The 13,525-nt window shown below is 46.7% G+C and overlaps 1 protein-coding gene across 3 annotated transcripts in view; it reads left to right on the top strand.

The window, feature by feature from the left end:
• The window catches only part of LOC142188687 (pancreatic lipase-related protein 2-like), a 42,819-nt gene extending 29,591 nt beyond the window's left edge, over positions 1–13,228 (top strand). For all 3 annotated transcript variants that reach the window (XM_075261928.1, XM_075261926.1, XM_075261925.1), the window contains 3 exons: positions 2,358–2,469; positions 10,498–10,665; positions 12,760–13,228. In XM_075261928.1, coding sequence (XP_075118029.1) covers positions 2,358–2,469; positions 10,498–10,665; positions 12,760–12,841 — 362 coding nt within the window. In that variant the 3' untranslated portion in view covers positions 12,842–13,228. The remainder of the gene's footprint in view (positions 1–2,357; positions 2,470–10,497; positions 10,666–12,759) is intronic.
• Positions 13,229–13,525: the final 297 nt, after the last annotated feature.

Genomic DNA, 13,525 nt, shown 5'->3' with positions numbered 1-13,525 from the left:
GATCTCCCATAACAGTGTCACCTACAGATCCCCCATAACAGTCTCATCTACAGATCCCCCATAACAGTATCATCTACAGATCCCCCCATAACAGTGTCACCTACAGATACCCCCCCATAACAGTCTCATCTACAGACCCCCCATAACAGTGTCATCTACAGACCCCCCATAACAGCGCCATCTACAGACCCCCCATAACAGTGTCATCTACAGACCCCCCATAACAGCGCCATCTACAGACCCCCCATAACAGTGTCATCTACAGACCCCCCATAACAGCGCCATCTACAGATCCCCCATAACAGCGTCACCTAAAGATCCCCCATAACAGCGTCATCTACAGATCCCCCATAACAGTGTCATCTACAGACCCCCCATAACAGCGTCATCTACAGATCCCCCATAACAGCGCCATCTATAGATCCCCCATAACAGCGTCACCTACAGATCCTCCATAACAGTGTCATCTACAGACCCCCCATAACAGTGTCATCTACAGATCCCCCATAACAGTATCATCTACAGATCCCCCATAACAGTGTCATCTACAGACCCCCCCATAACAGTGTCATCTACAGATCCCCCATAACAGTGTCATCTACAGATCCCCCATAACAGTGTCATCTACAGATCCTCCATAACAGTCTCATCTACAGACCCCCCATAACAGTGTCACCTACAGATCCCCCATAACAGTGTCATCTACAGATCCCCCATAACAGCGTCATCTACAGATCCCCCATAACAGTGTCACCTACAGATACCCCCCCATAACAGTGTCATCTACAGACCCCCCATAACAGCGCCATCTACAGACCCCCCATAACAGTGTCATCTACAGACCCCCCATAACAGCGCCATCTACAGACCCCCATAACAGTGTCATCTACAGACCCCCATAACAGCGCCATCTACAGATCCCCCATAACAGCGTCATCTACAGACCCCCCATAACAGTATCATCTACAGATCCCCCATAACAGTGTCATCTACAGATACCCCCCCATAACAGTCTCATCTACAGACCCCCCATAACAGTGTCATCTACAGACCCCCCATAACAGCTCCATCTACAGACCCCCCATAACAGTGTCATCTACAGACCCCCCATAACAGCGCCATCTACAGATCCCCCATAACAGCGTCACCTAAAGATCCCCCATAACAGCGTCATCTACAGATCCCCCATAACAATGTCATCTACAGATCCCCCATAACAGTGTCATCTACAGACCCCCCATAACAGCGTCATCTACAGACCCCCCATAACAGAGCCATCTACAGATCCCCCATAACAGCGTCACCTAAAGATCCCCCATAACAGCGTCATCTACAGATCCCCCATAACAATGTCATCTACAGATCCCCCATAACAGTGTCATCTATAGATCCCCCATAACAGTGTCATCTACAGATCCCCCATAGCAGTGTCACCTACAGATCCCCCATAACAGTATCATCTACAGATCCCCCATAACAGTGCCATCTACAGATCCCCCATAACAGTGTCATCTACAGACCCCCCATAACAGTCTCATCTACAGACCCCCCATAACAGTGTCACCTACAGATCCCCCATAACAGCGTCATCTACAGACCCCCCATAACAGTGTCACCTACAGATCCCCCATAACAGTGTCATCTACAGATCCCCCATAACAGTGCCATCTACAGATCCCCCATAACAGCGTCACCTACAGATCCTCCATAACAGTGTCATCTACAGACCCCCCATAACAGTGTCATCTACAGATCCCCCATAACAGTGCCATCTACAGATCCCCCATAACAGCGTCACCTACAGATCCTCCATAACAGTGTCATCTACAGACCCCCCATAACAGTGTCATCTACAGATCCCCCATAACAGTATCATCTACAGATCCCCCATAACAGTATCATCTACAGATCCCCCATAACAGTGTCATCTACAGACCCCCCATAACAGTATCATCTACAGACCCCCCATAACAGTGTCATCTACAGATCCCCCATAACAGTGTCATCTACAGATCCCCCCATAACAGTGTCATCTACAGATCCCCCATAACAGTGTCATCTACAGATCCCCCATAACAGTGTCATCTACAGATCCCCCATAACAGCGCCACCTACAGATCCCCATAACAGCGTCATCTACAGATCCCCCATAAGTGTCATCTACAGATCCCCCATAACAGTGTCACCTACAGATCCCCCATAACAGTGTCATCTACAGATCCCCCATAACAGCGTCATCTACAGATCCCCCATAACAGTGTCATCTACAGATCCCTCATAACAGTGTCATCTACAGATCCCCCATAACAGTGTCATCTATCATCTTTCATCTTAATTTTGAGCATTTATTTCTGCAGGCTGGAGATACAATGTGTCAGTCCACACTGCAGGCAGCTCCAGTGTGCTGGGATATTTTGCTGTGTCTGTACAAGGATCTAATAGGAAGACCACTGAATACACAATGCACAGGTATGTAATAATTACACAGCCCAAATCACTCCAAGGTTGGGGGGACCATCATCTGATGGGTGTAATGTGGTGGGTATGCTCTGTATAGGAGGAGTATGGTGGACATGCTCTGTATAGCAGGAGTATGGTGGACATGCTCTGTATAGGAGGAGTATGGTGGGCATGCTCTGTATAGGAGGAGTATGGTGGATATGCTCTGTATAGGAGGAGTATGGTGGACATGCTCTGTATAGGAGGAGTATGGTGGGCATGCTCTGTATAGGAGGAGTATGGTGGGCATGCTCTGTATAGGAGGAGTATGGTGGGCATGCTCTGTATAGGAGGAGTATGGTGGACATGCTCTGTACAGGAGGAGTATGGTGGACATGCTCTGTATAGGAGGAGTATGGTGGACATGCTCTGTACAGGAGGAGTATGGTGGACATGCTCTGTATAGGAGGGGTATGGTGGACATGCTCTGTATAGGAGGAGTATGGTGGACATGCTCTTTATAAGTGGAGTATGGTGGGCATACTCTGTATAGGAGGAATATGGTGGACATGGTCTGTACAGGAGGAGTATGGTGGACATGCTCTGTATAGGAGGAGTATGGTGGATATGCCCTGTATAGGAGGAGTATGGTGGGTATGCTCTGTATAGGAGGAGTATGGTGGACATGCTCTGTATAGGAGGAGTATGGTGGATATGCTCTGTATAGGAGGGGTATGGTGGACATGCTCTGTATAGCAGGAGTATGGTGGACATGCTCTGTATAGGAGGAGTATGGTGGATATGCTCTGTATAGGAGGGGTATGGTGGACATGCTCTGTACAGGAGGAGTATGGTGGACATGCTCTGTATAGGAGGAGTATGGTGGACATGCTCTGTATAGGAGGGGTATGGTGGACATGCTCTGTATAGGAGGAGTATGGTGGACATGCTCTGTATAGCAGGAGTATGGTGGGCATGCTCTTTATAAGTGGAGTATGGCGGGCATACTCTGTATAGGAGGATTATGGTGGGCATGCTCTGTATAGGAGGAGTATGGTGGACATGCTCTGTATAGGAGGAATATGGTGGACATGCTCTGTACAGGAGGAGTATGGTGGACATGCTCTGTACAGGAGGAGTATGGTGGACATGCTCTGTATAGGAGGAGTATGGTGGGCATGCTCTGTATAGGAGGAGTATGGTGGGCATGCTCTGTATAGGAGGAGTATGGTGGGCATGCTCTGTATAGGAGGAGTATGGTGGACATGCTCTGTATAGGAGGAGTATGGTGGGCATGCTCTGTATAGGAGGAGTATGGTGGACATGCTCTGTATAGGAGGAGTATGGTGGGCATGCTCTGTATAGGAGGAGTATGGTGGATATGCTCTGTATAGGAGGAGTATGGTGGACATGCTCTGTATAGGAGGAGTATGGTGGACATGCTCTCTATAGGAGGAGTATGGTGGACATGCTCTGTACAGGAGGAGTATGGTGGACATGCTCTGTATAGCAGGAGTATGGTGGATATGCTCTGTATAGGAGGAGTATGGTGGACATGCTCTGTATAGCAGGAGTATGGTGGACATGCTCTGTATAGCAGGAGTATGGTGGATATGCTCTGTATAGCAGGAGTATGGTGGATATGCTCTGTATAGGAGGAGTATGGTGGACATGCTCTGTATAGCAGGAGTATGGTGGATATGCTCTGTATAGGAGGAGTATGGTGGACATGCTCTGTATAGCAGGAGTATGGTGGATATGCTCTGTATAGGAGGAGTATGGTGGACATGCTCTGTATAGCAGGAGTATGGTGGACATGCTCTGTATAGCAGGAGTATGGTGGACATGCTCTGTATAGCAGGAGTATGGTGGACATGCTCTGTATAGGAGGAGTATGGTGGACATGCTCTGTATAGCAGGAGTATGGTGGATATGCTCTGTATAGGAGGAGTATGGTGGACATGCTCTGTATAGCAGGAGTATGGTGGACATGCTCTGTATAGCAGGAGTATGGTGGACATGCTCTGTATAGCAGGAGTATGGTGGATATGCTCTGTATAGGAGGAGTATGGTGGACATGCTCTGTATAGCAGGAGTATGGTGGATATGCTCTGTATAGGAGGAGTATGGTGGACATGCTCTGTATAGGAGGAATATGGTGGATATGCTCTGTATAGGAGGAATATGGTGGGCATGCTCTGTATAGGAGGAGTATGGTGGATATGCTCTGTATAGGAGGAGTATGGTGGACATGCTCTGTATAGGAGGAGTATGGTGGACATGCTCTGTATAGGAGGAGTATGGTGGGCATGCTCTGTATAGGAGGAGTATGGTGGGCATGCTCTGTATAGGAGGAGTATGGTGGGCATGCTCTGTATAGGAGGAGTATGGTGGACATGCTCTGTATAGGAGGAGTATGGTGGGCATGCTCTGTATAGGAGGAGTATGGTGGACATGCTCTGTATAGGAGGAGTATGGTGGGCATGCTCTGTATAGGAGGAGTATGGTGGATATGCTCTGTATAGGAGGAGTATGGTGGATATGCTCTGTATAGGAGGAGTATGGTGGACATGCTCTGTATAGCAGGAGTATGGTGGATATGCTCTGTATAGGAGGAGTATGGTGGATATGCTCTGTATAGGAGGAGTATGGTGGGCATGCTCTGTATAGGAGGAGTATGGTGGATATGATCTGTACAGGAGGAGTATGGTGGACATGCTCTGTATAGGAGGAATATGGTGGACATGCTCTGTACAGGAGGAGTATGGTGGACATGCTCTGTATAGGAGGAGTATGGTGGACATGCTCTCTATAGGAGGAGTATGGTGGACATGCTCTGTACAGGAGGAGTATGGTGGACATGCTCTGTATAGGAGGAGTATGGTGGACATGCTCTGTATAGGAGGAGTATGGTGGACATGCTCTCTATAGGAGGAGTATGGTGGACATGCTCTGTACAGGAGGAGTATGGTGGACATGCTCTGTATAGCAGGAGTATGGTGGATATGCTCTGTATAGGAGGAGTATGGTGGACATGCTCTGTATAGCAGGAGTATGGTGGACATGCTCTGTATAGCAGGAGTATGGTGGATATGCTCTGTATAGCAGGAGTATGGTGGATATGCTCTGTATAGCAGGAGTATGGTGGATATGCTCTGTATAGGAGGAGTATGGTGGACATGCTCTGTATAGGAGGAGTATGGTGGACATGCTCTGTATAGGAGGAGTATGGTGGATATGCTCTGTATAGGAGGAGTATGGTGGATATGCTCTGTATAGGAGGAGTATGGTGGACATGCTCTGTATAGCAGGAGTATGGTGGACATGCTCTGTATAGCAGGAGTATGGTGGATATGCTCTGTATAGCAGGAGTATGGTGGACATGCTCTGTATAGCAGGAGTATGGTGGATATGCTCTGTATAGCAGGAGTATGGTGGATATGCTCTGTATAGGAGGAGTATGGTGGACATGCTCTGTATAGCAGGAGTATGGTGGATATGCTCTGTATAGGAGGAGTATGGTGGACATGCTCTGTATAGCAGGAGTATGGTGGATATGCTCTGTATAGGAGGAGTATGGTGGACATGCTCTGTATAGCAGGCGTATGGTGGACATGCTCTGTATAGCAGGAGTATGGTGGACATGCTCTGTATAGCAGGAGTATGGTGGATATGCTCTGTATAGGAGGAGTATGGTGGACATGCTCTGTATAGCAGGAGTATGGTGGATATGCTCTGTATAGGAGGAGTATGGTGGACATGCTCTGTATAGCAGGAGTATGGTGGATATGCTCTGTATAGCAGGAGTATGGTGGATATGCCCTGTATAGGAGGAGTATGGTGGACATGCTCTGTATAGGAGGAGTATGGTGGACATGCTCTGTATAGCAGGAGTATGGTGGACATGCTCTGTATAGGAGGAGTATGGTGGGCATGCTCTGTATAGGAGGAGTATGGTGGATATGCCCTGTATAGCAGGAGTATGGTGGATATGCTCTGTATAGGAGGAGTATGGTGGGCATGCTCTGTATAGCAGGAGTATGGTGGACATGCTCTGTATAGGAGGAGTATGGTGGACATGCTCTCTATAGGAGGAGTATGGTGGACATGCTCTGTATAGGAGGAGTATGGTGGACATGCTCTGTACAGGAGGAATATGGTGGACATGCTCTGTATAGGAGGAATATGGTGGACATGCTCTGTATAGGAGGAGTATGGTGGGCATGCTCTGTATAGGAGGAGTATGGTGGACATGCTCTGTATAGGAGGAGTATGGTGGACATGCTCTGTACAGGAGGAATATGGTGGACATGCTCTGTATAGGAGGAATATGGTGGACATGCTCTGTATAGGAGGAGTATGGTGGGCATGCTCTGTATAGGAAGAGTATGGTGGACATGCTCTGTATAGGAGGAGTATGGTGGACATGCTCTGTATAGGAGGAGTATGGTGGGCATGCTCTGTATAGGAGGAGTATGGTGGATATGCTCTGTATAGGAGGAGTATGGTGGACATGCTCTGTATAGGAGGAGTATGGTGGACATGCTCTGTATAGGAGGAGTATGGTGGACATGCTCTGTATAGGAGGAGTATGGTGGGCATGCTCTGTATAGGAGGAGTATGGTGGACATGCTCTGTATAGGAGGAGTATGGTGGGCATGCTCTGTATAGGAGGAGTATGGTGGACATGCTCTGTATAGGAGGAATATGGTGGGCATGCTCTGTATAGGAGGGGTATGGTGGGCATGCTCTGTATAGGAGGAGTATGGTGGATATGATCTGTATAGGAGGAGTATGGTGGGCATGCTCTGTATAGGAGGAGTATGGTGGGCATGCTCTGTATAGGAGTATGGTGGGCATGCTCTGTATAGGAGGAGTATGGTGGGCATGCTCTGTATAGGAGGAGTATGGTGGATATGATCTGTATAGGAGGAGTATGGTGGGCATGCTCTGTATAGGAGGAGTATGGTGGATATGCTCTGTATATTAGGAATATGGTGGACATGCTCTGTATAGGAGGAGTATGGTGGGCATGCTCTGTATAGGAGGAGTATGGTGGGCATGCTCTGTATAGGAGGAGTATGGTGGGCATGCTCTGTATAGGAGGAGTATGGTGGATATGATCTGTATAGGAGGAGTATGGTGGGCATGCTCTGTATAGGAGGAGTATGGTGGATATGCTCTGTATAGGAGGAATATGGTGGACATGCTCTGTATAGGAGGAGTATGGTGGATATGCTCTGTATAGGAGGAGTATGGTGGGCATGCTCTGTATAGGAGGAGTATGGTGGGCATGCTCTGTATAGGAGGAATATGGTGGACATGCTCTGTATAGGAGGAGTATGGTGGACATGCTCTGTATAGGAGGAGTATGGTGGGCATGCTCTGTATAGGAGGAGTATGGTGGATATGCTCTGTATAGGAGGAGTATGGTGGGCATGCTCTGTATAGGAGGAGTATGGTGGATATGCTCTGTATAGGAGGAGTATGGTGGACATGCTCTGTATAGGAGGAGTATGGTGGACATGCTCTGTATAGGAGGAATATGGTGGATATGCTCTGTATAGGAGGAATATGGTGGACATGCTCTGTATAGGAGGAGTATGGTGGGCATGCTCTGTATAGGAGGAGTATGGTGGGCATGCTCTGTATAGGAGGAGTATGGTGGATATGATCTGTATAGGAGGAGTATGGTGGATATGATCTGTATAGGAGGAGTATGGTGGGCATGCTCTGTATAGGAGGAGTATGGTGGATATGATCTGTATAGGAGGAGTATGGTGGGCATGCTCTGTATAGGAGGAGTATGGTGGATATGCTCTGTATAGGAGGAGTATGGTGGACATGCTCTGTATAGGAGGAGTATGGTGGACATGCTCTGTATAGGAGGAATATGGTGGATATGCTCTGTATAGGAGGAATATGGTGGACATGCTCTGTATAGGAGGAGTATGGTGGGCATGCTCTGTATAGGAGGAGTATGGTGGGCATGCTCTGTATAGGAGGAGTATGGTGGGCATGCTCTGTATAGGAGGAGTATGGTGGATATGATCTGTATAGGAGGAGTATGGTGGATATGATCTGTATAGGAGGAGTATGGTGGGCATGCTCTGTATAGGAGGAGTATGGTGGATATGATCTGTATAGGAGGAGTATGGTGGGCATGCTCTGTATAGGAGGAGTATGGTGGATATGATCTGTATAGGAGGAGTATGGTGGACATGCTCTGTACAGGAGGAATATGGTGGACATGCTCTGTATAGGAGGAGTATGGTGGGCATGCTCTGTATAGGAAGAGTATGGTGGACATGCTCTGTATAGGAGGAGTATGGTGGACATGCTCTGTATAGGAGGAGTATGGTGGGCATGCTCTGTATAGGAGGAGTATGGTGGATATGCTCTGTATAGGAGGAGTATGGTGGACATGCTCTGTATAGGAGGAGTATGGTGGACATGCTCTGTATAGGAGGAGTATGGTGGACATGCTCTGTATAGGAGGAGTATGGTGGGCATGCTCTGTATAGGAGGAGTATGGTGGACATGCTCTGTATAGGAGGAGTATGGTGGGCATGCTCTGTATAGGAGGAGTATGGTGGACATGCTCTGTATAGGAGGAATATGGTGGGCATGCTCTGTATAGGAGGGGTATGGTGGGCATGCTCTGTATAGGAGGAGTATGGTGGATATGATCTGTATAGGAGGAGTATGGTGGGCATGCTCTGTATAGGAGGAGTATGGTGGGCATGCTCTGTATAGGAGTATGGTGGGCATGCTCTGTATAGGAGGAGTATGGTGGGCATGCTCTGTATAGGAGGAGTATGGTGGATATGATCTGTATAGGAGGAGTATGGTGGGCATGCTCTGTATAGGAGGAGTATGGTGGGCATGCTCTGTATAGGAGGAGTATGGTGGACATGCTCTGTATAGGAGGGGTATGGTGGACATGCTCTGTATAGGAGGAGTATGGTGGACATGCTCTGTATAGGAGGAGTATGGTGGACATGCTCTGTATAGGAGGGGTATGGTGGACATGCTCTGTATAGGAGGAGTATGGTGGACATGCTCTGTATAGCAGGAGTATGGTGGGCATGCTCTTTATAAGTGGAGTATGGCGGGCATACTCTGTATAGGAGGAGTATGGTGGATATGATCTGTATAGGAGGAGTATGGTGGGCATGCTCTGTATAGGAGGAGTATGGTGGGCATGCTCTGTATAGGAGGAGTATGGTGGATATGATCTGTATAGGAGGAGTATGGTGGGCATGCTCTGTATAGGAGGAGTATGGTGGATATGCTCTGTATAGGAGGAATATGGTGGACATGCTCTGTATAGGAGGAGTATGGTGGATATGCTCTGTATAGGAGGAGTATGGTGGGCATGCTCTGTATAGGAGGAGTATGGTGGGCATGCTCTGTATAGGAGGAATATGGTGGACATGCTCTGTATAGGAGGAGTATGGTGGACATGCTCTGTATAGGAGGAGTATGGTGGGCATGCTCTGTATAGGAGGAGTATGGTGGATATGCTCTGTATAGGAGGAGTATGGTGGGCATGCTCTGTATAGGAGGAGTATGGTGGATATGCTCTGTATAGGAGGAGTATGGTGGACATGCTCTGTATAGGAGGAGTATGGTGGACATGCTCTGTATAGGAGGAATATGGTGGATATGCTCTGTATAGGAGGAATATGGTGGACATGCTCTGTATAGGAGGAGTATGGTGGGCATGCTCTGTATAGGAGGAGTATGGTGGGCATGCTCTGTATAGGAGGAGTATGGTGGATATGATCTGTATAGGAGGAGTATGGTGGATATGATCTGTATAGGAGGAGTATGGTGGGCATGCTCTGTATAGGAGGAGTATGGTGGATATGATCTGTATAGGAGGAGTATGGTGGGCATGCTCTGTATAGGAGGAGTATGGTGGATATGATCTGTATAGGAGGAGTATGGTGGGCATGCTCTGTATAGGAGGAGTATGGTGGATATGCATTCCCCCTCTGCTGATATAATATATGCGTCACATTAACCCTTCCTGTCCTTCTGTATCCTTTGCAGTGGAATCATTAATCCGGACACGACATACACGGATTTCATAGATGCCGAGGTTCATGTTGGATCCGTCTCCACCGTAACGTTCATCTGGCGCAGTGACTTACCCAATATCTTCTACCGCACGCTGGGTGCCTCGACTGTGACGCTACAATACGGGAAAGACGGAGCAGTGTAAGTGCACGAGGATTAACCCTCTTATATGGGAACTGTCTGAGACCTCAAGAGCCAAGGAAATCTACTGAGGATATGACAGTATTATCAAAGAACTGAATACAGCACTATGTGGCGGTATTATATGGCGTGCAGGTCTCAGTAATAATACTGTATTAGCACCATGTGGCGGTATTATATGGCGTGCAGGTCTCAGTAATATGTGGCAGTATTATATGGCTTGCAGGTATCAGTAATAATACTGTATTAGCACTATGTGGCAGTATTATATGGCTTGCAGGTATCAGTAATAATACTGTATTAGCACCATGTGGCGGTATTATATGGTGTGCAGGTATCAGTAATAATACTGTATTAGCACTATGTGGCGGTATTATATGGTGTGCAGGTATCAGTAATAATACTGTATTAGCACCATGTGGCGGTATTATATGGTGTGCAGGTATCAGTAATAATACTGTATTAGCACCATGTGGCTGTATTATATGGCTTGCAGGTATCAATAATAATACTGTATTAGCACCATGTGGCAGTATTATATGGTGTGCAGGTATCAGTAATAATACTGTATTAGCACCATGTGGCGGTATTATATGGTGTGCAGGTATCAGTAATAATACTGTATTAGCACCATGTGGCGGTATTATATGGCTTGCAGGTATCAGTAATACAGTATGTGGCAGTATTATATGGTGTGTAGGTATCAGTAATAATACTGTATTAGCACCATGTGGCGGTATTATATGGTGTGCAGGTATCAGTAATAATACTGTATTAGCACCATGTGGCGGTATTATATGGTGTGCAGGTATCAGTAATAATACTGTATTAGCACCATGTGGCGGTATTATATGGCTTGCAGGTATCAATAATAATACTGTATTAGCACCATGTGGCGGTATTATATGGCTTGCAGGTATCAGTAATACAGTATGTGGCAGTATTATATGGTGTGCAGGTATCAGTAATAATACTGTATTAGCACCATGTGGCGGTATTATATGGTGTGCAGGTATCAGTAATAATACTGTATTAGCACCATGTGGCGGTATTATATGGTGTGCAGGTATCAGTAATAATACTGTATTAGCACCATGTGGCGGTATTATATGGCTTGCAGGTATCAATAATAATACTGTATTAGCACCATGTGGCGGTATTATATGGCTTGCAGGTATCAGTAATACAGTATGTGGCAGTATTATATGGTGTGCAGGTATCAGTAATAATACTGTATTAGCACCATGTGGCGGTATTATATGGTGTGCAGGTATCAGTAATACAGTATGTGGCAGTATTATATGGTGTGCAGGTATCAGTAATAATACTGTATTAGCACCATGTGGCGGTATTATATGGCTTGCAGGTATCAGTAATACAGTATGTGGCAGTATTATATGGTGTGCAGGTATCAATAATAATACTGTATTAGCACCATGTGGCGGTATTATATGGCTTGCAGGTATCAGTAATACAGTATGTGGCAGTATTATATGGTGTGTAGGTATCAGTAATAATACTGTATTAGCACCATGTGGCAGTATTATATGGTGTGCAGGTATCAGTAATAATACTGTATTAGCACCATGTGGCGGTATTATATGGCTTGCAGGTATCAGTAATACAGTATGTGGCAGTATTATATGGTGTGCAGGTATCAATAATAATACTGTATTAGCACCATGTGGCGGTATTATATGGTGTGCAGGTATCAATAATAATACTGTATTAGCACCATGTGGCGGTATTATATGGTGTGCAGGTATCAATAATAATACTGTATTAGCACCATGTGGCGGTATTATATGGTGTGCAGGTATCAGTAATAATACTGTATTAGCACCATGTGGCGGTATTATATGGCTTGCAGGTATCAGTAATATGTGGCAGTATTATGTGGGCTCTATATAATATATCCACATGTTGTGCCTGCCCCTGAATAGAATACATCTATATACATTTGCAGGGTTTTCCCGGGGCCCCCATGTGCTGTAGATTTGCTTTCTGGCAGTCTGTCCTCTTTCCACCATTGTCGGCTCCGGTGTCGGCGGCTTCACAACACTTCCACCAATCACTTGTGTCCTCTCCTTACAGGAGCTCATTCTGTGACAATCGGACTGTGCCGGACGGCGTCCTCCAGATCCTCCGCCCCTGCGCGGCTCCTCTGGACCTGTGATAAATCCGGCTCTGCTACATCTCATACATGGGAAGGTCGGTCTGTAAGATCTGCCCTATGTCACACTGATACTGATACTCTGTCACAAGATGTCTACTGTCTGCGCCCCCCAGTGCTTGGATTGTGAACTGCAACTGTATTGAATAACGAAATCTGTGGCAGCTGAGGGGGCGTCTGTATACTGGCCTGCTTACTGCGCCCCATTCACCTCCGCCATCTTGGATACAGCTGAACCTGGTGGTCTGTAAATATAGATTACAGGTGACAGCAATGATACGGGTGACATTCACCAGGAAACCTTCAGCACTGACAATACAAGTAACTGGATATCACCGGAGACAGGAGGAAGCAGCAGGATTGTGTCTGCAGCTCTGGATGTGACTAGAGTAGGAGTCCTAATAAATAAAACTCTGACTGCAGCTCTGGATGTGACTGGAGTATAAGACATATCATCATTCTGGATCAATATTCTGCTTTATATCCAGAAACCGTAGGTGACATGTGTGACTGTATAACCACGTACATGTGTGACTGTATGACCACGTACATGTCTGACTGTATGACCCGTGTACATGTGTGACTCTACAACCATGTACATGTGTGACTGTATAACCATGTACATGTCTGACTGTATAACCACATACATGTCTGACTGTCTAACCACATACATGTCTGACTGTATAA

This window comes from Leptodactylus fuscus, unplaced genomic scaffold (assembly GCF_031893055.1).
Source record: "Leptodactylus fuscus isolate aLepFus1 unplaced genomic scaffold, aLepFus1.hap2 HAP2_SCAFFOLD_634, whole genome shotgun sequence".
In the NCBI taxonomy this organism is placed as follows: domain Eukaryota; kingdom Metazoa; phylum Chordata; class Amphibia; order Anura; family Leptodactylidae; genus Leptodactylus; species Leptodactylus fuscus.
The sequence above is the reverse complement of the archived record's forward strand: the minus strand, read 5'-3'. Positions and strand labels throughout refer to the sequence as shown.